This window comes from Pteropus medius, unplaced genomic scaffold, assembly GCF_902729225.1.
Source record: "Pteropus medius unplaced genomic scaffold, Ma_sr-lr_union100, whole genome shotgun sequence".
NCBI classification, from domain to species: Eukaryota; Metazoa; Chordata; class Mammalia; order Chiroptera; family Pteropodidae; genus Pteropus; species Pteropus medius.
Window position 1 is genome coordinate 6,235,452 of NW_024340700.1, and position 24,266 is coordinate 6,259,717.

The following is a 24,266-nucleotide window of genomic DNA, read 5'->3' on the forward strand; positions in this document are numbered from 1 at the left end:
CGAAACACACTCACACGATGCCAAACACACTCACACAGCATGAAACACGCTCACGCAAAACACGCTCACACGACGCAAAACACGCTCACACGGTAACGTGAAGTATAGTCACACGACATGAAACACCCACGTGACACGAAACAGGTGTTGACGTGAACGTCCACGTGACAGCTTTCAGTCCGCGGTCACCTCACCCGTCGCCCTCGGAGGATGCTGGGGCGTCAGCCCCTTATTCTAAAGAGTGGTCAAGAGAAAGAACGAAGCGTCCGCCTGGCCTTCCCACCTGACGTGCACGTCGGGGTGCGTGAAGAGTCGACGAGGGCAGTTCTTGTTTCTGGGGGAGCCTCGCTGCCCCGTCGAGCGAATGACGGATTTGGGGAACCCCGTTTGGAGCCTCCGGTGGCTCCAGGCAGCGGTCCTCGGTGGGGCTGGGCTGTCGCCGTGACGGGGCCTTTACGGTGCAAGGTCAGGGGCCCCTGGAGGCCCTCGGCGCTCGAGGCTTCGCTGACGTGCAGACGCGCAGACGCCAGGAAGTAGGTGGCACAGTTCGCACAGCCCGCCCCGGGGCGCGGGCCTCACTCAGCCTGCGTCTGGTCACGTCTCAGGCCCGGCATGCTGGGGGCCGGGGACGGCCAGCCAGATCGGAGCGCGGGATGGTTCGTGGGACAGATGGTCTGCTTCTCGCTCAAGTCGGCGGTGACGGGAGAGAGCCAGGGTGCCAAGGGACAAGAGGGGCGTCCGGGCACGGGGCTGCAGCCGCGAGTCCTCGAGAGGAACCCGACTCGAGCTGTGAAGACACCTGGGGACAGCCAGGGCGGTCAGGGCGTGTATCGGGTGACACGAACGTCACAGGGTGAGGTTCGCAGTGGAGCGGTTAAACGTGCAGACCACAATCCGATGACTCCTCGTCTGACTTTCCATTTGAAATGTGCCAGAGAAGCCAAAGAATGCACGAAACAGGGTCGGCCAAGGGTCGGAGGCGCCGGGGACGGCTCGGCCCCTCGCGCCGTGGCTTCTGTGTGTGTGCGAAGCTCTCCTCAGACGAACGTGTCGCACGTGTCGGCCTGCGTTTCGCTCTGGCTTGTCGTGGCCACCACGGCGTGAGGGTAGAGAGCCAGCGAAGCCCCAGCCCTGTCGTCGCTGTCGGCCATCTCGACCTGGACGTGGGAGGCCCCGGCCGTCTGCATCCGAGTCTGCCGGAGACGCTTCCCGCCGTGCCGATCACTCACGCCTCCTTCCCACGGGCCCGTCCCGTCAGTCTCGTTGTGGCTCCATGTCGTAAACTTTAACTACTCTTCTCAGAGTACTTTCCGTGAACGGAGTGATGGTTTTACTTTCTACAAAGAAGCCACGGAAATTGTCATAGCCGTATTTTAAAAGTTCCTTTGACAAAGTCTCTGGAAATGAGCACTTTAAAATTCCTTGTTTTTGAATATTTTTTCTTCTGTCGTTTGGTGCGTCGTATGCTGTCTTAAGTGCCAGGACTGTTGAGTCCAGCAGCGGGACACTGGTTAAACCTGTCATTAGGGACTTGGGTGGGACGGGGCCTTTCCCAGCAGACAGCCTCGAGTGTCTGTGGCTGGGCGACGGCCTTTTCTGCACTCCCCAGGGCCGGTGGGCACGCTGGCCAGCCCCGGGCGTGTCCAGAGGGGAGACAGCCTGACCAGGGCCCGGCCGAGGGCTCATGTCACCATCACGTTCCTGTGTCCGTCCACTCCAGTCCTCAGAATTCCCCTGGCTCTTCAAACTCAGAAGTTTGAGGTTTTTAAAAATATTTCACTCATCGTGATGAGATACATGTGATTTTGATTGGGGCATTTTGGCTTATGTTTTAAAAAATCAGCAGAATCCAAGTCGTTTCTTCACTTACTGGACCCGTTTGTTGAAGGACTTCGTATCAGTAAATCTGCTGAAGCAGCAGGCGAGCAGTGTCGTGACTTTGTGGCTCTTGGCTCCACAGTCACTTTTCATTTCCAGAGTCTAAAGGGCCTTTGAGTTTGTACTGGATGCGAAATGCGGCGCTCGGCTCCGCTTTGCCCTGCAGTCCAGCATCTCACGGGTCTGGGCCCGGCCTGTGACCAGCCTGGAGGGAGGCCGGCCCCGACCTCAGCCCCACTGCCTCGGGCACGGCCCTGGCTCCGGCTGCTCCTTGTGCCTGTCCCAGGGTCAGACAGGATCGGGTTTCTGGCTGTGCCTTGCTGTCTGGTCGTCAACGGTCCCCAATTTTTCATTCATGAAACCGTTCAGTTTGCCAGTGACTGACGTGAGTTTGTCGAGGCCAGAACCATTTGGGGGTGCTGGACAAAGGTGGCCGGTGGCCAGGCTTGGGACACCTGACACAAACTGCAGCGACCAGCGTTTCGTCTGGGCCTTGACGACTCCCCTGTTCTTGGGCGCGGGTTCGCCGGGCCGGGCTCGGTGGGGACTGCGGGGTCTGCTGTGAGCGTGGCCGCCCCTGCGGGAGGCCCCGGCTGCGCAGGCCCAGGCCAGGCAGAAGCGCCCGCTGCAGCCCCTCGGCCACCTGTCGGGCGTTTGGGGATGGCTTGTGAGGTCTCACACACCCGGGCCTGCGTTCCCGAGCTCCCCTCGGAGCGGCCACTCTGGTTCCCGGTCTCAGCCGTGCCTGCCGTGGGGCTGGGGTCGCTCTCGAGTCCCCGACCTGACCCTTCGTGAAGTGCCGTCTGTCTTCAGTCCCGGTCACTCTGTTTCCATCCATTGCCGTCCAGGCCACGCTCGGGTCCCCGCAGGCCCGTGGCCTCACTGGCCTCCCTCCCTCGGAGCCGGCCTTGTCCCGCCCACATCCTGCCCACGAGTCTTGGAGGGCCGTGTGGTCAGGTCGCCTTCCAGCCTGAAACTCTTCGTTGGCTCCAAGAGGCGTTGAGGGGAAGACATGAGGCCCGCGTCCGCTGTCCGCTGCTCACGGCCGCCGGCCCTGGCCCGCGTCGTCCCTGACCGTGTGGCCTCGTCACAGCTGTCACTTTCTTCAAGGTGCCAGACGGCGTTTAACATACTTGTCTGTCAGCTCGTCCGTCAAGTCTGCCCGCCTCCCGGACCGTAAGCTTCCCGGGCAGGCTCGCTTCCCCTTGCTCCGTGAGGCCCGGTCCGCACCTGGCAGCGCTCGCTCTGTCCTCGTGCGTGTGACAGGAGCGAGCAGACACAGGGGACGCTCTCGCGGTTCCCCACGGCCATCTGTCGCCCAGGCCGGGACGGGCAGAACACGACCGGAATCCAGACACCTGCGTCCCAGGCTCCGTGTGTGACGCTGGCCGTGCCGCGCGGCTCCTCGAGGTCTGCTGAAGGTTCTGTTTCCTCTGGTGAAATTCTGGGTCTAAAAGGGGCTTTTCTGGAATCAAGAGTTAGTTTCTCAAATACGAACCCCATTTTGAAGAATTAAAAATTATTGTAACACCAAATGTGACTTTTACAGACTCGTGAGCGAGGCGTCTGCATTTTCTGAAGGGGGTCGAGGAGTCCGGGGACGAGATTGTGTCTCAGTTCGTCCGTTCCTTCGACCCTGTTCTGTATGTTTTACCTTTTCTTCTACTGCTTGGTTCCTTAGGCCTTTAATCGGATTGGCAGAAGGAGTCTGTTCCTCGTCACGTCTCCGAAGGGCAGGCCGGTACAGGACCGGCCCCTGCTGCTGCTCCCGCACAGGCGTCCGGGTGGCCGTGCGTGTGCGGGGCGGGGGCTTCCGTGCGGCCTGCTCTGGGGGACCAGCCTCTCGCACGTCCGGGGGTGTTTTCTCGTGCTGTAGTAGCGCTTCCCAGTATGTTCCCATTTCGTGAGTAAGTAATGCAGGTTCTGAAACGGTAGACACCACGGATCTCGTAACCGCGAGGTCCTCAGAGGAGGGACTACCCTGTTTCAGCTGGCAGAGGCGAGGCACTTGGAAGGTCAATGACTTTCCCGAGGCCACTCGTTGGGCTGGGCGTGGAATCTGAGTTAGCAAACAGGCGTGTGCTGCTTCTAGAGCAGCCCATGGCTGTCGCTCAGATCGTGGAGAGGGCGGAGCCCGCGGACGCCCGGGGCCCGGGGCGGAGGGGAGGCTGCGCCTGGAGGTGCCGGCCCGAGGCAGAGCTCGGTGCCACGGTCCAGCTCCGAAGCCGGCTGGCGGCTTCGGCGGGTGCCTCGTCCCCTCCCTCCTGGCCGCTGCGGGACTCGACCAGCGCCCGCCGCTGAGTCCTTTTCTTGCCTGACGTGCGCTCACACGTGCGTGTGCGGCCGGGAGAGAGGACACGCTGACCTCGGAGGGGGCGGGCAGGGCGCCCCGGAGTGCAGACCCCCGAAACGTTTATCAGAGACACAGACGCAGCCGCAGACGCGCTCGTCCGCTGCCTCGAGCAGCAGCTGCAGTGGGCGCGGACGCATCCTCAGTTTCGCAGTGGAGCGGTGCGGCCGTCCCGCTGCGCGTTGGGATCGTCCCAGCGGAAGCCCTCTGGGACCGGGGTACCTGTCGCGGTGACCACGGCACGCCACCCGGCGTCCCGCCCTGCAGTTACCAGGAGGACTGTGTTACGCGTCGCTGGGCGCCTGGCGTCGGGGCCACAGGCGTGGCCTTCCCTTAGCGGCTACTTCGGCCACCGCCAGCACTGCGGGTCTGGGAGGCCCGAGGGGGAGCCGGGCGGAGGGCAGAACCCGCCCTGGGGAAGGGCCTGGGGCCGGCCGGGGCTGTTCCCGGCGTGAGGCAGGGTAGCCCTCAGGGGCGAGGTCAGAGCACAGAGTGCGGGGAGGAGGGTAGAGGCCAGAGCACCTGCTGCAGGCCCCGGTGCGGGTGGCGGTGCGGGTGACGGTGCGGGTGACCCGTGGAGCCAGACCAGAAGCGGCTTTCCCGGAGGGCGTGACAGCCGAGTCCACAGGGTGAGCCGTGGGACAGCGAGGCGGAGCGGCTCTCAGGGAGGCGGCAGGGCTCGTGGCAGGGGGGCCACCGCGGCCGCCTGCCCCGCCTTCCCGCCTGCCCTCCCCGCTGCCAAGGTTTCCGGTCCGGAGGACATCGCCTCCGTGCGGCCGTCTTCGCGTGCGCCCCCACGGGAAGGTCCCGCCTGCGCGTCTGGCCCCCGGCCCCGGGCTCGGACTCCGCTGCAGCCCTGGCCGCGCTGGGGCCCGGGCTGCCCGGCCTTGCGAGGAGGCCCCGCGACCTCACCCAGCCTCCCCATCCCGCCCACGGCTCAGGCTGCTCGGCGACCGGCCTCGCGGGAGCCGCCCCCGGGCATCTCCTGGACACTGCGGGCCGGTCTTGGCCACTTTGAGTTTCGTTGTTTTTGCTACTTGTCTGTCTTTTAAGCGGTTGTACGTAGGACAGGGGAGCAGGCGATGTGGCGCTGACTTAATTCGCTGCTGGGCGTCCCCGTGGGTGCGGGGGACCGTCACCGCCCCTCTTCATGCCGTCACTTCGGCACCAGCCCCCGCCCCCTCCCCGGCACCGGCAGCGTGTTCTCACGTCCGCGGTCTGCGCCTGTGTGTCACGTCGTCCCTTAGGTTCTGCAGGTGCGTGAAGCCAGGCAGCATTTGTCTTTCTCTGTCTAGGTTCCCTTGGCGTAATGTACCGTCCCGATCTGTCCGTGTCACTGCAAGTTGCACGGGTTCATTCTTTCCTTTGGCTGAGTGATGTTCCGATGGACATACGTGCCGTCGATGGACACCCAGCCACTTCCACGTCTTGGCCGCTGTCAGTAACGCAGCAGCGAACACGGAGATGCCCACGTCTGTCTGAGACCCCGTTTCCATTTCCTTCGGATAAATACCGAGAGGTGGAGTTGCTGGGTCGTAAGGTGTTTCCGTTTTTAATATTTTGAGGACCCTCCAGACCGTTGTCCGCAGCGGGTGCTCCGTCCGCCTCCCACCAGCAGTGCAGGGGGCTCCCTTTCTCCTCCTCCTGCCGGCACTGATGGCCTTTCTGACGGGTGAGGCGATATCTCATTGTGGTTTTAATTTCATTTCTCTGATGATTCGTGACCTTGAGCATCTTTTCATGTGTCTGTTGGCCACCTACGTCCTCTTTGGAGAAATGCCTATTCAGGTCCTCTGCGCATGTTTAATTGGATTGTTTATCTTTTTGGTGTTGAGTTGTGTGAATTCTTTATAAATTTTGGATACTAACCCCTTATCCGATGTTTCACTGGGAAATATCTTCTCCCATTCAGCAGGTCGTCTTTTCGTTTTGTTGATGGTTTTCTATGCTGTGCAAAAACCTTTTAGTTTGATAGAGTCCCACTTGTTTATCTCTGGATGCCCTTGCCCGAGGAGACTGCGTCAGATAGTGTGCCTCCTGTTCCTCCCTGCAGCTTTATGGGCTCAGGTCTCACAGTCCAGTCTTCAGACCATTTCGGGGCTCCTCGTGTACGGGGTGTAAGAAGGTGGTCTGTTTTCATTTCGTTTCGTGTCTGTGCAGTTTTCCCAGCGTCGTTCGAAGAGGCCGCCTTTCCCCGAGGTGTGTTCGCGCCTCCTTCGTCGTAGACGAACGGACCGTGTAGATGTGGGTTTGTTCTCGGGCTGTCTGCTCTGTGCCCTCCGTCCTGGCTGCTTCTAATTCAGTGTCTTTTCAGTCTTTCTCAACCTGGGCCCCTCCCCCACCCCCGCTTACCTGTCGAGCAGCCTGGCCCGAGGCCCTGGGGCGTGTCCTGCACGCATCCGCCTGCGTGTTCTTCGTGCGGCTCGTCACGGCCCTCTCTCCTCTGTGTCCCGAGGAGCAGCAGGGGGGCCCAGGGGCCTGGCCAGACGCGGTGCCCCCTGGGGCAGCGCGGCGGAGGGTCGCCACGGGTCCGCGTGAGCGGAGGCGCGAGCTGCCTTCACGGGGCGGGGAGGGCGGAGCAGCAGGAGCCTAGCTCCGTCGTGTCTTGATTCCTGCAGACCCGTGAAGGGACACTTTGTCCGGCCGCTCGGCATCACCCTGTGGCACCGCCCGTGGGAATGTGGTGCAAACGCATCACGCTTTCACTTTATGGATCGGCTTTCAGGCCAGAGGCGGTTCCCTGGCTTCCCGCGGAGCGGCCTGTGACGTCTTCCGTCCAGGGTCCTCGGACACGCATGCACTGAAGCGCGGCGCTGGGTCCTGGTCCACTGCGACTGTGTCCTCATGGAGGCCGGGACTGGCCCGCCTCTCCCCGGGGGTCTTCGCCACACCCCCTGTCCCTGTCTCGGTCGTGACCCGGGCTTCGGCGAGCACCCGGACCCCTCCTAATGCCGGGTCCCCGCGCGTCCCCGTGCTCGGCAGGCTGCAGGCTGCAGGGCCACCTGTCTCCCAAGTGCGTAGTGAACGTGGGTCTTCGGCTTTGCTCTCTGGTTGCTCTGGTTTTTCACGTAGATTCACAGGGGTTCGAAATCTAGGGCCGCGTGTTCGTTTTAATAGTATCCGCACGTCTACGGATTTGTCACCTGGAAAGGAAGCTAGAACCTTGGCGATGATTGGGTCCTACGTAGCCCACCTCATGTCACCCTGCCTCCCCGTCTCAGGTGACCGCTGCTTGTGTTGGGGACGTCTTTCATTGATATAGCTATGGCCAGATATTGGTAACACTTATAAATTACATAACGTTTACAAGTACATACTCGTAAGTCACAAGCACTTACGTAAGTTAGGTTTATAAATGACACTGGACCGATTACACGTGAGCACCCTTTCCTCTCTGCTCCGAAAAGCCACTGGTTGGTTTCAGTTGTATTCGAGGGACTGAGGTTTCACACTCAGCGTGACTCGGCTAAGATGTCCCCGTATCCGTGCAGGGAGCTCTGCAGGGTGGCTGGTGAGGACACTCGGGCACTGGTGCCAGCCTTCCATGTCACCGTGCAAGAGCTTTAGCTCCTGAGGCCACCGCTGCCCAGAGACCGGGCCCCTCCCGGCCCCATCGGCGGGTTTTCCAGAATAAGGCTGAGAGGAGTGGCTGCCTCCCGCGCATGGGGGAGAAGGGGGTGCCGTTTGCTCTGATGTCGGGCACCCCACCCCGGTTCCTGGTCCCACTATATCATACGTGAGTTGAGACGGAGCCTGGGGGCCTAAGATCTTGGAGTGGGGGTCTGGGGCTCAGAGGCGTCCAGGCTGGAGTCAGGGGAGGGGGGGCGGGGCCCTGAGGAGCACGGAGGCCCCCCAGGCCTCGGGCTGCACTCTGAAATGTGGACTTTGGCTTAAAACTTACTTTCAGCCCTAAAATTTGATGAGTGCGTTGGCAGCAAAGAATTTCATGCCCCGAGCATGTAGAGCGTGATCCCAGGGCGTCGGACGAAGCGGGGGTGGGGGTGGGGGGGGTGGCTCGGTGTGGGGCCGTGTCTCTGCCGCTTGCCCCGGCCCGTTTGGTGGTGGTCCTGACGTCCCACGGGGCAGGTGTTCGCACGCCCATGGGCACCCCCGCGGCCCCAGTGCCCGTCCCTGCACGTGGCTCCGGCCTGGCGGTCTGTGTCTCGAAGGGACAGGCACCGTAGGCCGCAGGCTTGAAGGTTTGGGCGAGGGGCCGTTGTTCCAGCTGGCCACGGACAGAGCCCTGTGAGGGGCGGGGTCGTGGAGGGTTAGGAACGGGGCCGTCTGTGTTTGGACAGGCAGGAAAGAACAGCTAAGCTGGGTTTGGAAAATTTAAACTTGGCTCTTGGAATCATTTCAGAGGTGGGGTGACATTTTAAGTGGCCACGGGGGTCTTTGGGATTCAGGCCAGTTTTTATGGCTTTTCATGTTCCTTGTATGGTGTCTCTGGAGCTTTGGGTGAGACACAGTAAACCATGGCAGTTTTCATTTGTTTTTCTTTATGGTTGAAGCCGGGGCATTTGCAGACAGCACTCGCACACTTGGGGGAGTGGCTTCCGGTGCGGTTCATCCTGGGGTGCTACGGCTACGTGTTGGCATCATAACAAAGGAAAACCAGCGAAACCAGGCCACAGAAGGATGAAAACGCCACGGGGGGGCGGTTGGCGAGGGCCCTGGGCCGGCGGCCGGGGAGGTGGGGTCCCACCCTCACAGCGAGGCTGGCGTCTGAGCCGCATTCCTGCGTCTTCCTCCGGGGCCGCGGGTGGAAAGGGTTTGAGCCCCTTCTGCCGTCGAGGACGTCGCTGCTGTCACATGGAAGGTGCGGCTGCTACGATAGTGGGGTGTACGTCCCTCGAAACGGCTCTGACCACAACAGGGTCTCAGACATCCTTCTCGAGAAACGAACTCTCACTTACTGTCCCCGAGGATGAGGCCTCCCTGGAAAGCCGTGTGGGGCCCAGGCGTGCGCGGCCCTTCATGGCCAGCTGAGGGCAGGTGTGACGGGACGGAAGGCCCCGCCCCCTGGCCCGGGCTCCCTCTCATTGCCACGGTCACTGTGGCCTGGTCTCCACCCCCACTTGTCCCACTGAAACCTCACTGTGGAAGCCAGTGACCTCTTAGTCTGCCGAGTCCCGTCTGGAGCTTGAAATAAGTCCCCACATGACCTCTCGGCCATGGCGACATCTGCCATCACTCACAGCTTCGTGAATGTCTCTCTGGTTTCTGTGGCTGTCTACCCCTCGTCTAATTTGCATTTGGGAAACACTCTTTAGAGCAGACTGGAAGGGCAGGGGGCCGGCCGGGGGCCACTTCGCACCAGAGCGGTGGCGGGGTGCGGAGTCCGGCGGCAGGCAGCCCGGGGACAGTCACGTGGAGCCGGCAGTCGAATGTGCTGCCACGGTCGCCAGAAGCTGCCTTAGACACGCGCTCAGCATTTCCCCTCAGCTGTGACGACGGCAAAGCTTCGCCTCTCCGGCGACTTTGGTGTTAACCGCCAGGGAGGCCTGAGGGCGTCCACGTGGGACGGCACAGCACTGCTCTCCGGCCGAGCCCGAGCCCATGACCTGGCTCTTAGCGGCAAATAAACAGCCTCAGAACGAAAGCCGTCGGCTGCCTGAGCCTGAGCCGGCCGCGCGCTGGCGTCCGTGTCCGCAGATGTCCGCGCACGTGCGAAGGCGCGAGGCCTCTGACGGCCGCCGGGAGGAGGCGTCTGTGTGCCGTCCCCCGCAGCCGCTGGGCCGTCCGTACTCCTCCCGCGCCCGTTTGTCCATGAGTCTGCGTCCTGTTCTGGAGTGGGAACCAGTGGAACGTGTTCCTGCCTGACTCGAGCGCCGCGAAGCGCATGCTGCGTTTCTCACTGCAGATGCCCATGGCCGCCCCACGCCGCCGCCATGGGAGAGCGGTGTGGTCGAGGCGCACGCCGACGTGTTAAGATGACACACCTTCCGGTCCCTCCGGTCGCCGTCCAGCTGCAGCAGCGTCTGAGCTGTGCTTCCCTTGGCCGTGGGGGTCTCGGGCTTCGTGGGCCCTGGGCGGCCGTGACCTGGGCTGTCTGCGGAGGACCGTGTGCGTTGCCCTGTGGGTCCAGCTTTCTCCTCTGTGTCGGGCTGGCAAACGTCCACTCCGAGGGGCCAGAGGGTCTGGTCATCAGCTGCGTGGTTGAGTAAAGCACAGATGTAGACGTCCGTGGACTGGGCGTGGGTGAGCGCCACGGAACTGTGCACAGGAGGACCGGCCCGGGCCATGCGGCCAGGCTCCGTCGCGGGCGGAGGCAGCCCTAGCAGAGTCCTAACGCTTGTCTGCTCCTTCCTGTCAGGAGACCGTCCTGGTGCAGTGCAGTCGGCCCGGTCATCCTTCGATCAATAAGACATTCAACTTTGAAAGGTAAGTGCTTTCCAGAATGACATGTAAAGCGAAGTCATGCAGACACGGATCACGCACCAGTGTGCAGCCCGCCCTGTCCTGTGGCCAGTCGCGAAGAGCAGAGGGAACTCTGGTCAGCGGATGGCACTGAGCACCTGGACAGCCACGTGCTGCAGGAAGTGAACCTTGCTCCGCACGTCACAGCTTTGGTCAAAATGAACCGAGATGGAGCTGAGTAGAAAGCGTAACGCCGTAAAACGTTCACAGGAAAACAGGAGAAAGTGTTTGTGACCCGCAAGAAGCAGAGAATCGCGAGATGCCCTCAAAAGCGTGGTCCAGGGAAGAGTAAAAACAAGTTGGGCTTTATCGAAACCGAAACCTTTTTTGTCCACGTGTGATGCTGTTAGGACAATGAAAACACAAGCCACGCGCTGGAGGAGGCGTTGGGAACGTGCAGGGCTCCCCGGGAACCAGGCCCCGAAGAGAGCGGTGCCCGTCTTCGCTCAGTCCTGTCTCTGGGGCGTTTCGTGGTTTCCTCACAGAGGGCGGAGGAGGCGCTTGTCCCCTCACGCCCGGGGTCGCCTGTTCCTTTTTTCTGTCATACGCAGCGTGTCTCCCACGACCGTGGGTGTGTGTGTGTGTGTGTGTGTGTGTGGAACCCGTGGGTGTGGGTGTGGAACTGTGTGTGGGTGTGGAACCGTGGCTGTGGGTGTGGAACCGTGGGTGTGGATGTGGACACTGCTGGTCTTAGCCCGTGACTTCCATACGCTGCGGCTCCACGAATCCTCTCGTAGACTCGCTATTTCTCCTGGCGCCGACGTCGGTTTGCCCGGCGCGTGGCCCTGTGCTGTCTCTGTCGTCCCTCGCGGTTCTTGTTACCAGCTGGTCTGTCTGTCCCGCCGCGGCCCCGGCCGTGTGGACGGCTGGGAAGCAGCACGCGGCAGGACTCCGGGTGCCCCGCACACTGCGGGGCCTCGGGCTCCTTCATCAAGGAGACGGGCACGAGGCCTCGGCCACGGCTGTTCCGAGAAGATGCGCCGCCCCCAGCTGCAGCGCGAAGATGCTCAGACGCTCAGACGCGCAGACGCTCAGACGCGCAGACGGCCGACGCGCACGCCTCGTCTGAATCGGCGTTCGAAGGCCGAGGGGAAACACCTTCTTGGAGAACCGAGGAGGCGTGAGCTTCACCTTGGGGGGCGGTGCCGAGGATCGCCATCGGGCTTTAGGTGTCCCGATGGTGATGCCGTTGCGATGTCTGGCAGTCGTCACCGTCCAGAGACACTGGGTGTTCCCGGATGAAGCGGGCGTGAAGTCAGCAAAGGCCCGCGGGAGCCGCACGGGCGCAGCTCGGTCCCAGCTCAGTCCCATTCATTGTTCCTTCTTTCATCGTTTTTTTGGGGGGTGAAAAGTTAAAAAGATACTTAAGAGCTCAGTATCACCCCACTTGCTCCAAACAGCCCCTAATTGTGCACAGCGAGCAGCATCCTGTGCACAGTGCCCCCCAGATCCAAACTGGCCTCCAGAGAGGATGTGGGTGACCTGGGCACTGTGATGCGTTCTGAGACAGAAGGGGAGGATTTGGGTCCAGCCCGATAACAGCCTGTGTTTCATGAAAGCGAGCTTGAAACCGGAGCACGTTCAAGTCAAGTGCAGGTCACCACCGGCCTGGCTCGCTGGTCACCTCTGCCCTCCGGCGCCCAGCTTGCTTGACTGAGCAGCGAGCTACGCTGTCTGGACGTGGCTGCCCCCGGCCGTGCCTGCCCGCGAGGACCGGCCAGCCCCTTTCGTACCCGGCACCCTGGTCCCGCTGTGCGATCCAGTGTCCGCTCCGCTAGCCCGGGCCGGGGCAGCCACGTTTCCAACGTGAAATTAAACGTCCCACGTGGGCTGCTGCCCGCAGCGTGAGTCCCGCGTGGCCGCCAATGCAGTCACGTGCCGCTGGCGTGGCGCCCGCTCCCCGCTTCGCTTTGTGAATGTTCAGCTTGTGCTTCTTACATTTTTATGAGAGGAAACGAGTCTTCGCTCTTCCTTAACCTCTGCTGACTTGCAGAGAAATGAGGTTAATGAGGTTTTGTTGATGAAAACGACGACTCTCGACTGTGTCAGGGGTCCGTGGGGGAAGTGTAGGAGGACTGTCCCCGGATTTCGGCCCCGGGCTCCAAAGCGGACCCATCCCCCTGACGATGTGGCTTCCGCCTCTCCCCGCAGGGTCTACGGCCCGGCGGAGCCCCAGACCGCGGTGTTTGCGGACGTGTGCCCCCTGCTCACGTCGCTCCTAGACGGGTGAGTCACGCACGGTGCAGCCGGTCATCACGGTCCCACGCTGCAGGACGAGCGTGTGACACTGGAGTCCAAGCATGTCATGTGGCCGCAGGCCACGTCCGGTGTGTGGGTTCGGTTGTGTCCAGTACCGGGGACAGTCCTGCCTGCTGGGGAGGGGTGGACGCCCCTCGGGTCCCAGTGACGTTTCAGTTACACGTGGCACAGGCTGCTTCTCCTTCCTCTGGGGTGTCACGCCGGAATTTTCCAGGAGTCTGTGACGTTAGCTATGACGGCTGAGGGACGGGTCCCTTTGGCTTGAGCCTCCCACCCATGGAAAACACGGCTGCAGTGTCCGAGGCAGTGGTCACCAGTCGGGAACAGAGACGGCTCCTTTCACGGCGACACAGCAGCCAGGCCTGCCCGCCCCACAGTGTTTCGAAGACGATCAGTTTGGCGGACGTCCGTGCCGCACGCCTGAAGAAGACAGGCTCCTGGTGGCCCGGCAGAGCCTCCGCACCAGCTCCGGCAAGGCGGGCGGAGCGGCCACAGTGCCGTGGCCAACCACAGCCACAGCCACAGCCACGCGCCGGAGAGCTCGCGGGCCCCAGAGGCCGGCAGCGGGCGCGAGTCGCCAGGCGCACACGCCGCCCAGCATGGGGAGTTGCTGCTCCGAAGTGCCTGCAGGCGGCGTGTCTGTGCACAGCAGGGTGAGGAAGGTCTTTGACAACACGTCCTGTGCCACAGTCACGTCGCCCCTCCCCCACAGACACACGCCCTCGGCCACCTCCGCGGCCAAGAACGTAAATTCACGTCATAAACTTATTTAAAACGTTCTTCTCGATAGCGTTATCTTCCTGTCGGTATTTCGGGCTAATGACATGAACAGCAGCCCTTGTTTTCTGTGACGTAAGCCCAGACCGGAGCCATTACAGGGACACCGCCATCTGGGTGACGAGGACCTGAAGGCCCTTGGGATGGCGGGGCGAGGAGCGCTGAGGGCTGAGGTGACTGCTGCCAGCACCGGGGGACGCGCTCGTGGAGCATCGCACGTCGGCGAGCCTGGCTCCGTGGGCACAGGCGGGCCAGGCGCCTCCACCCCGAGCATCGGGAGGAATGGAACCTGGGAGGCTGGGCCGGGCTGGGCAGCGAGGGGACGACAGTGTCCTCCACGAGCAAACACCAGGACGCCGAGGAGAAAGCGGCGTCGATGAGATGCATGCGGCGTCTGTGCGGCTGTGAGGGTGACGGAACCCACGGCTCTGTCCCCACGCAGCAGCAGCATGGGTCAGCAAAGCACGGTGGCGGTCACGTGAACAGAGTGACGGAGGGACGCAGCGAGACGCGGGGGCCTGGTCCAGGCAGGTGGACGCCGTCCACGGGGTCTAGCCACAGCGGGCCACGCTGAGCTCTGCCCCCACCTCCAGGTACGACGTCTGTGTCCTGGCGCTCGGACAGACGGGGAGCGGGAAGACCTACACCATGCTGGGCCCGCCCTCGGACGCTCCCCACGACGTGGGGCTTGTCCCCAGAGCCGTGGAGGGACTCTTCAGGTACCTGGAGCCAGCGGCAGCGGGCGGGGCGGGGGGTCAGCAGCAGGCGGGGGGAACCGCTGCGCATGGCCGTGTCCCCGCCCGCTCTGCCTCTCGTGGGGCCACACGTGTCCTGTGTGACGCGCGCCCCGGACGCTGCTGCTGTGTGCGTCCTGCCCCCAGACGCTTTGCTTCCCCAGGGTGAGGGCCGAGGGCTGCTTTTCAGCGCGGCTCACGGAACCTAGCCGACGGCTAAGTGCCTGCGGGACGAAGGGACGGAGGGACGGAGGGACGGAGGGACGGAGCCGGCGACCGCGCACTTGACGTAGGGGAAGGAGTCTTTCCAGGGGCTCCTGGGCCTCGCGCAGATGAGAAGTTTCAGTTCTAGTCCAGGTTTTGTGAGGCAAAGACACGGCCTGTCACAGGAGGGGTGGGGCAGGTGCGGAGGCCCCTAGTGCGGGGACACCCCAGCTGGCGTGGTTCCTAGTGGGGGGACACCCCAGCTGGCGTGGTTCCTAGTGGGGGGACACCCCAGCTGGCGTGGTTCCTAGTGGGGGACACCCCAGCTGGCGTGGTTCTGTTGGCACCCAGCTGGCGTGGTTCCTAGTGTGGGGACACCCAGTTGGCATGGTTCAGTCAAGGGGCCACCCCATTTCTACAAGGCGTGGAGATTCCCAGTGGTGAAATTTTGGCCCCACAGCAGGCGTGGTTCTGTGGGGGGGCACCCCAGCTGGCGTGGTTCCTAGTGTGGGGACACCCCAGTTGGCATGGTTCCTAGTGGGGGGGCACGGCCACCCTAACAGGTGTGGTTCCCAGTGGGGGGGTACGGCCCCCCCAGCAGGCGTGGTTCCCAGTGGGGGGCCCCCAGCTGGCTCACTTGGCTTCTTGCTCCGCTCTGAGCTTGGGGAGCTCCCAGCAAACCCGAATCTCAGGTTTGTCAAAACCCGAACTCTTTGCCAACTGTAATTTTTATCAGAGAATTTATTTTTTCTTTGATTTTCGTCGTTACCGTTCTGAACTGTTAGTCATTAGGAGACATTGCCTGTTCATTTTGTCCGTGGCCCACGTGTAGCTCCTGGTGAGACTCAGCCCAGTGAGGCCGGAGGAGGGGGCCCGGCCGTACCCCCAAACACAGCAGCGTCCTGCCACGCTGGCTTCCCCGCTCCGGACGGAGGCACACGAGTCGCAATCGCACAGGCCCCGGTGGGGGGCGGGGTCACAAGGACAAAGCAGGGCTGTGGGGCAGGGACGGGGCCCTGTGGCCGCTCCTCCCTCGGCCGGGCCCTGGGGTTTTTCTGTAAGTGCACATATCCTTATTTTTAGCCTTTTGTCCGGTCAGCACACAGCACTTGAGACACAAACCACCACGAGACGTGTCATTGTCAGGGGCCTGGGAGTCTGCGGAGGCCGCGGCACCGTCCGCAGGGCACGGCCTCCTACAGCGGTGACTCTAGAGTAGGGGAACCACGTTCCCGGGAAGGCGCCAGCCGCCCTGCCGGGGCTGCGGCCGTTCAGAGTCCCCGCTGTGTCTAGAATGCCCGGCGTGCCAGTGGCCGAACTGGCCGCTTCCGGTGGGACAAAGGTGAAACAGCTTTGTCCCCGAGGGGCTCACCCACCGCCGCTCAGGGGTCCCCGTGCCTCGGGGACCTTGGCATCAGGCGCGTGGCCGCAGCTGGGAGTTGGCCCGGCGTCTCCGGGGCCGGTGCCCTGTCGTCTTGGAGCCCCCTACCACGTTCTTCAGGGGCCGCCCGAGCCCCTCTGACGGCCCCGTCTCCCGTCCCCCCGCCCCAGGCTGATTTCAGAAAACCCGTCGAGGAGCACGCAGGTCGAGGTGTCCGTCATGGAAGTTTATAACAACGACATCTTTGACCTTCTGGCCAAGGACGGTCGCACAGCGGTGCCTGGTGTCAAGCCCGAGGTGTCGACGACCAGGGAGGGCAGGAAGGAGGTGTCGCCACTGACCCGCGCGTGAGTGCCCGCCCCGTCCGCAGGTGTGGCCTCGGGCCCGGCCACCTTCACGGGGACCCCACGTTCCCTTCCAGCGACAAGTCGGTTCACCGTGTGTGTGTTTGCTGTAGAATCACCCTTCTAGGTCACGAGCAAAACAGTCTCTCAGAATGTCACATTAAGAGGGGACGGCACAGGGACTGTCCCCAGGTTACAGAGGAGAGACGGCCACTCGGTGACTGATATCCTGATTGGCCCCTGTGAATGCCAGCGTTCGGGGCACAGAAAGGTGTCATCTCGTGAGAGGGCAAGGCTCCTCACGCTGGGTAGGCATTTTCCCGAAGATGTCCCTACGGCGCGTCCGCCCGTAAGGCGTCTGTGTCAGGCTCGCTCGCGGCGGGCTTTGCCTGGACGGCAGGCCCGGAGGAAGATGTGGCGTCAGGGCCAGGGTGGCCCTCTGGGGCCTCACAGTTAGAAAGGGGCTCTGCGGGCTGTGCTCAGCGTTCAGAAATCCTGGGGTGCGCTAACCGTGGAACGTTTGACAGGCCGAACTTTCAGCTTTGAACGAACAGACTGATCCGAAAATCTCCCACAGATCACAAGTTCTGATGAGCTCTTCTCGCTCATTAATTAAAATGGAGAAATAAATCAAACTTTTACTTCATAAATGATTTGGTAGACAAACTTTTACAATTTTGGGGTTGTTGAGTGTCTAATAAATGAACGAACGCCAGATGCTGAGAAGGTGGGACCCTCTGACTCGGCCCCAAACGGCTGATTATTTTCGGGGAGAGCAGCTAGACAGCCATGTCGGGCAGGCTCCCAAGAACGAAAGGTTTGCTTTCCACGTGTGCGCGGTTCGCTGCTGTCTTGAAATGCACCTGCGTTTACGTGAGGGGTTTCTGCAGCGGGGGGCAGAGGCTGCCGTGGGGCGGGCGTGGGTGGGACCCTCGCTCTGGGCTTGTCGCCCCCGCAGGGCTGTGTGCAGTGCAGGGGAGTGCACAGCGCTCATCAGGGCCGGTCTGCAGCTGCGGGCGCAGCATGCCACCGCCGTGCACGCGGCTTCCTCTCGCTCACACCTGATCGTCACGGTCACTGTGACCACAGCGCCCTCCTGCCACAGCTCCGGTAAGTGGCCAGACGCACGCAGGGTGAACCACACAGGAAACGGGGTTGGGGGCTGTGGCCCCGTCTTTGGGAAGCCTGGAACCGAAACCCAGGAGGCCCTTGGTCCCCGAGGCCGGGCAGGAGGGGACATCGGGGTGGGGTGGCGGGGAAACACCTTGTTTAACGAGGTCCGATACAGGAAGCAGAACGGCCTCGCGAGTGACGCTAAACGCAGTGTCAGCTTAGAGAGCGAGTCACAAGCCGGCACCTAAGGTGTAAAGGGCGGTTCTCAGGCTTCTTTTAAATGCCCCTCAGGCGCCTTTTCTGTGCTTTGCACGGAGAGGGTGCCCTGGTCAGGTTTAAGAGTCGCTCTGAGCCGCCCGTGCAGGGACAACGTGGGACGAACTAACAGCCTCGGGGCGAAGGGCAGGGGGTCAGGGCAGCCACGGACAGTGTGGGGCAGCCGCGGGCTTGGCGTCCATGGGGCCGAGCAGCCTGTGCCGACGACGGGCCCTTAGGGCCACGGCCGAGCCCCGCTGAGGAGCCTCATTAGGCCGCCACGAAGTGCCACTCGCTGTCACTCGGCCCCGTCCCCGTGTGTCTAAGGGGAAGACACACGGCCGTCCCCGTGCGATGGTGCCCAGAGGCCCCGGTCACCCCGTCACTTCCTGTCGTCCCCGTGCAGCGGAGCAGCCATGGAGCCCCACAGCGCCCCAGGAGGCTGGGCCCCCGCAGCCTGCCGCAGGGAGGAGGCGGGGTGCGTCCCGCAGAGCCTCGCCGGGGTCCCCGGGGGCCTCGCCCGCGGGCCCCGCAGCACACGCAGAGCAGGTGCACGCCAAGCTGCAGCTCGTGGACCTGGCGGGCAGTGAGTGTGCCGGTGAGTGGCCGTCTGCACCCGAGCGAGAAGCCTTTTCCAGGGTGACTGGGGGTGGGGACGTGACAGGGGCAGACGGAGCAGGGCACCGCGGGCGCCCAAGCTTGGGGACCCTCTGCAGGGGACCTTAGAGGCCTGTGCCGTCCTGTGGGCCAGTCCAAATCGGAGGTCGTGGCCCAGTGAGAGCGCCTCCCGCGGGCCAGCTAGGCGGTCGGAGGACCGCGTGGCGAGGGGCCTCCCGGCCGGCCCGCTGCCTCCTCACGTCCCCGTCCCCTGCTGCTCTCCGACTGCGTCTCGCGGTCTCACCGCGTGGCTGGTCCCTGACTGTCCCAGGTGTGTCTGGAGTGACAGGCTCGGCCCTGAGGGAGACTTCCTGCATAAACCGGAGCCTGGCAGCCCTCGCGGACGTGCTCCGGGCCCTGTGGGAGCGCAGAGGCCACGTGCCCTACAGGAACAGCAAGCTCACCCACGTGCTGCAGGACGCCCTTGGTGACTAGTGTCTCCTACCGCGTGCCCCGGGAGTCAGCCGCTGTCCCCCTTCCTGTGGGGGGCGAGCTCCTCCCAGCCACAGCCTTGGGGCCCTCCTGGCTCCCTGCTCAGTGGTCCGTCCCCGGCGGCATTCCCAGCCACGTGCTTCCCTGCAGTGTGGTCACGGGCGTGTGCCGGCCAGCTCCTCCCACGGGGGAGCCCACGGGGGAGGGATGGAAGTGGGGTGTCCTAGGTCCCGGCGGATGGGGGCCCTGGCAGTGTGGCTGGGCAGGGTGGGCGGAGGCCCCTGCAGGAGCCCGGCCCCCGCCTCCTGTCGGTCCTTACAGCAGAGGACAGGCCGGCGCCCTTCCCAGGACCCGCAGGGGGACACAACTGCACAAGGGGTCCCATCCCCACCAGCCACACCCCAAGCCAGCGTCGTCTCTCCTGAGCCCCGGCTGGCGGCAGGAGGCTGCTCGCGGGGTGCCCGGGGCGCCTGGGCCCTGCAGCCCTGCGGCCAGCATGGCCGACACAGCAGTGACCGGGCCCCCGCGAGGCCACAGCGCTGTGCTCCTTCCTCGACCTTCTCCCCAGCTGCGTGTTCTTACTGTTTTAAAGGAGGTGACGCGAAGTTGCTGGTGATGGTGTGCGTGTCCCCCTGCCTGAAGCACGTGGCGGAGACGCTGCAGAGCCTGGGGTTCGGGGCGCGGGCGCGGCAGGTGCAGGGGGCTGGCCCAGCCCGCAGGAGCCCCCGGTGCTGAGAGCTGCGGCCGCCTGTGGGGCTGGGCTTCCCTCGACCCCGCGCGCAGTAAACCCGCTTGCCTCAGACCCGACAAACCTCATTTTTTCCAACAAGCTGGCCATAAACGGTGACAGGCGTTGGAGCGCAGGCCGGGCCACGTCGTCAGAGCAGCACGTGGCCCGGCGAGCGGCCATCGAGCAGCCCCCACCCTGGGCGGGCGGGTCCTCGGGGCAGTGCTGGGCGCAGAGGGGGAAGCCACGCGGGCCCCACTGCCGGCTCCCATCCCGCACGGAGCAGGCCGCCGTCCCCGGCTCTGAGGCCAGCACCTGGGACCAGACGGGCCGTCGTGGTGTCCCCCGCCCACAGCCCCGTCTCTCTGTGCAGCAAGGCCGCCAGAGGTGCGGGGGGAGGCAGACACAGCCAGCTGTCCCCATGTCTGGCTGGCAGTCGCCTGACCAAGCCGCCTAGACGCCTCCCGCACCCCTACCTGGGCCCGCACACCCAAGACCAGGCGGGGAGGGGGAGACTCCGGGACACAGTGGGTGTCTCTCTCTCTCGTGGCTGAAACGGCTTCTTTCTGACAGTTCACTGATCCCCGTAGCTGTGGGGCACGTGGATGGCCCAGCGCCTGCCCCTCTGGGTCTCGGCCACTGGGATGAAGACCGGCTCTTCGGAGTCCCTGGGCCTCTTCGCTGGGCTCCCAGGGAGGCGTGTCGCCGGGCCCTGCATGGACGCCTGTCTGCCCCCAGGGGCCTGCTCCCCAAGCCCATGCAGCATTGTGGGGGGGCACAGAGCCAGCCAGCTCTTCTGGAGAAAGGGTGCCCCGTTCCCAGGCTCTGCCTCAGGTGGGGTGGGTGCCCCGGGGCCCCCAGGGTGTGAGGGGTGAGTCACAGGGTGCAGTGACTGGTCAGACGTGCACTCTGGGCCCCTGGGCCCATGATGCTGGGAGTTCCCCCCAAACGAAAGCCCACACCCTTTAGGACAGCACTGCACGGGGCCCCGAGGCGTCCAGGCCCCAGGAGTCCATGCTCAACAAGCCTTTGGGGGTCCCCTGAATCTAGACCACTACCTGCCCCCTGCACTCTGTCCAGACCTAGCTGGGACAAGCCAGGGGGCTGGTGGCACTTGTGGCCTACGCTTTGTCCAGCCAGCCACCCGCCGCCCGGGGCCCGGAAGCCGGGCTGGGCTTCCTCTCGGCCTCACGGACGAGTGGGGCGGACGTCGGGGTCTGCCTCGTGTCCCTGCAGCCCCGGGTCCGTGGCCTCCTCGCTGAGTGTCCCCCACGTCGGGCGCCAGTCACTCAGCGGCTGGGACCCCGAACCGTCCTTTCCCGACGAGTTCAGCCCCGTTTCCCTGGAAAACACGTGTCTCACCTACTAGGCCTTTGTCCCTAATCCCTGGTCTCCACAGGAGGGAAGGTGGCTCCAGACTCTCCACAGGAGCCCCCCACCCCCCGCCCCGTGCTGCAGGCTCCGCTGTCACCTCCCCAGGCACCCGGGTGGGGGGGATGGAGTCTGAGAGCACAGAGATCCTGCCTCGCCGGCTGTCCTCCCGCCACCTGGACAGCCAGAGGTGGCCTGGCGGCTCACAGGCACCGCGTGACCATCGGTGTCTGCACAGAAATGGGGGAACTGCAGCAGTGGGTTCTCGGGGGCACCAGGGGCCCTGCTGCCTCATGGCGGCCAAGGGCACAGGGCGCTGGCCACCCACCTTAGGGGCGATTGGACCAGGAGTGCCAGGAGGGGCAGCCTGCCCGTGAGAGATGGTCACAGCTGGTCTCCAGCCTGCCAGGCCCTTTCAGGCAGGTTTGGGGCTGGGGACAGGCTCTGCCTGAGGAGCCACAGCGTGCCGCCAGCGCCCTCTGGTGGCAGTGAGGGATGCGTGCGGCCGGGGAGGAGCCGGCCCAGGACACCGGAGCTCTCCAGGAAACCGGGAGGGGCCCGCGAGCTTCTGGTGCAGGCTTCCCTCTGTGTGCCACGTCCCCGCGCCCCCATGCCTGCCCGTGTGTGTGTGTGTGTGTGTGTGTGTGTGCGCGCGCGTGTGCCTGTGCACAGGGCCTGGCACCCGCCATGCCTCCCTGCATGTGTGTGCACGTGTGTGCAAGTGTATGTACACGTGCATGACTGCAGGTGTGTGTGTGCACGTGCATGTGTGTAGTGTGGACACGCGCATGTGAGTGCAGGTTTGTGTGTGTGCAGTGTTACACGTGTGTGTGTAGGTTTGTGTGTATGTGTGCAGGTGTCAGCCACGTCGCAGGTACAGGTTTGTGTGCATGTGCGTGTGCGGGTTTGTACACTTGTGTGCAAGTGTGCAGGTTTGTGTGTGCGTGTGCGTGTGTGGGTGTGTACACTTGTGTGTGTGTGTAGGTCTGTGTGTGCACGCGTGCGTGCACAGGGCCTGGCACCAGCAGCGCACTTCTGCCCACCCCGCTGACGGCTGCCTTCTACGCCATAGCGAATCAGTCCACGGGCAAGACTCTTGTGCTCAAAAGTTTCTTTAAAGTCACAGACCTTAGGCCAGAGCCCCACTTCCTACCTTGGGGATGGCTTTTCGTGTGACCAAAACCTCAGGGGGAGCAGAGGCTCAGGCCCCACACAGCTGTGGATGCCCCTGCCCAACCTTCAGACCCTGGCCAGTCTGCCAGGACCCCTTGGCCTCCTGCTCTGTGGCCACAGGCCTGGTGCCCTCGGTACGTGTGCACCTCTGGCACAGGGCCACCTCTGCCGACCCCCTCACCGTGCTCTGTGCCACTTGGCATCTGTCCAGAGCCGGCACATACCCGCCCGGTGGCATCTGTTTAATGAGGGAAAGACTGGGCGTGTGAGGCCACCTTGAGCACGGGCCACTCCTGCCTGCCCCTCCCCGTGGTCTCACTGCCCTGGCAATTCCAGACCACATTCGAAGGTAGGTTTCTTGTCACTTGTTAGATGCACATGAGCTCCGTGTGGCATGGGCTGTCCCGGTGTCCCCCTGTCCAAGCAGCTCTAGGGCACGGTGGTTACGGCAGTGGGTACAGCAGGTGGCCGTGCTGCCCACTGTGGGGTCTTTATCACAGGTGCCGGGCGCACACAGAAAGGACCGAGGGGCCAGGCCGAGGGGCACCCGCCTGGCCGCAGCAGCCCCCACCCCCACCCCGCCCGAGCTCCAACGCGAGTGGGGGAGACGGGGCCAGTGCAGCCGCCACACACGGGCAGAGTGGGCAGGGGACGACCTCACGGGCTCTGTGACCCACCGAGTCCTCGGGACAGTCTGACAGCGAAACAGGCCAGTTCACCCAGGGGCGAGGGCGGCAGGTGCGCACGTGGATCTGGGCCACAGGTAAGTGCAGCCACACTGCACGGAGCCCCCTGCTGAGCCTCGGGGGGGGGCAGGGGTCTGACCTATAGAGTCCCACCTGTCAGAGTGGCCTTTCTCACAGCCCACTTGGGGTTAGGAAGCAGGTATGATGTGGCAGGTGGCCTTTCCTGGAGGAAGGCCACCTGCAAGCAGGGCCCTTGAGGCGGGAGGGGAGCATGCCTCGCCCCAGCCAGCCGCCTGGCTTTGGAAGGAATCACAGCCATGCTGGTGGCCACTGTCACCACACACATGACCCGCATGAGTCCAGTGTCCACCCCCGTGGACGCTGAGCCCGGGGCCACACTCCTGCTGTGCTCGTCTGCACACCAGCTCGCAACGCACGGACCGAACAGCTGCAAGGGGATGGATGCAGCAGCCCCCCAAGACGCTGTCCGGGCCCCACCAGCAGGGACTGGAGTGGTGCTGGGCTGTGCAGGCCGTGGGGAGCACGGAGGCTGGGGAAGCGCTGGTCCTCCCTGATGGGTTGGGGGGTGGCCAGCGAGCAATCCAGCTGGGAGCCCAGAAGCCCCACTGACGACAGCTCACAGCCCTTGGCACGGGCGGCTATCTGGGGTGGAGGTGGAGAAAGGACACATGTCACCCTTACTTCTCAGTGGTACTGTGACTGGAGAAAGGGCAGAGCCTGGGCCTGCACAGGCGGCCACGTGTCCCGGCAGAGAGCAGGGACGTCCAGGACACAGCGTGGCTGTCGCTGGGGCCTCCTGCTGGGGGTCTGATGAGCTCTGTGGGGACCATGGCTGTGTGCCATGGGCACTTGTGCGCATGGCAGGTGGGGCATCGCCGCAGGGTGTGAGGTGACAGAGTTAGGCCCGCCTCACAGAGTGGCTTCTGTGGGCAGGCCCAGGGCTGTGAGCTGCAGGACGTGCAGAGAGGTGGAGGGGAAGCCTGCGGCCAGCAGTGACCAGGACGTGAGCTCAAAGGACTCTGGAAGGCCTGTGCGCTTGGCTGGCCATGGGCGGAGATGGTGGCAGAGAGCACCCCAGGGCCTCCCCCCCAGCTTAGAAGCTCACCCCCACGCGCCCCCGGCCAGGGTGGGAGGGGACCTACTCTTCACCTCCAGACTGACGTCGGAGCGGCTCCACACCTCCGACAGGTGGGGACACGGGAGGGAGTGTCGGGAGAGGGGGTGGCGGCCGAGGCCGTGGTCAACCGGGCACCAGGCTATGGAGGGAGTGTCCAGGGCAGAGTCAGGGACAGCCCGCAGCCCCGACGTGGTGGCAAGACGTGAGGGCAGCAGAGCGCTGTGGGCGGGGCCTGGAGTACAGACACGGAGCCCGCTGGGACAGAGCCTGCGGTGTGGATGGAGCCCCCGTGGGCGGAGCGTGCGGTGTGGATGGAGCCCCCCCGTGGGCGGAGCCTGCGTTGTGGATGGAGGCCCCGTGGGCGGAG

General features: G+C 63.8%; 1 protein-coding gene across 1 annotated transcript in view; it reads left to right on the plus strand.

Moving 5' to 3' along the window:
* Positions 1–20,301, plus strand: part of KIF25 (kinesin family member 25) — a 26,100-nt gene extending 5,799 nt beyond the window's left edge. Inside the window, exons 6-13 of the mRNA XM_039881766.1 lie at positions 10,545–10,612; positions 12,800–12,874; positions 14,278–14,403; positions 16,174–16,350; positions 17,306–17,457; positions 18,122–18,313; positions 18,644–18,799; positions 19,397–20,301. Of these exons, the coding sequence (XP_039737700.1) occupies positions 10,545–10,612; positions 12,800–12,874; positions 14,278–14,403; positions 16,174–16,350; positions 17,306–17,457; positions 18,122–18,313; positions 18,644–18,799; positions 19,397–19,539 (1,089 nt within the window). The 3' untranslated portion in view covers positions 19,540–20,301. The remainder of the gene's footprint in view (positions 1–10,544; positions 10,613–12,799; positions 12,875–14,277; positions 14,404–16,173; positions 16,351–17,305; positions 17,458–18,121; positions 18,314–18,643; positions 18,800–19,396) is intronic.
* Positions 20,302–24,266: the final 3,965 nt, after the last annotated feature.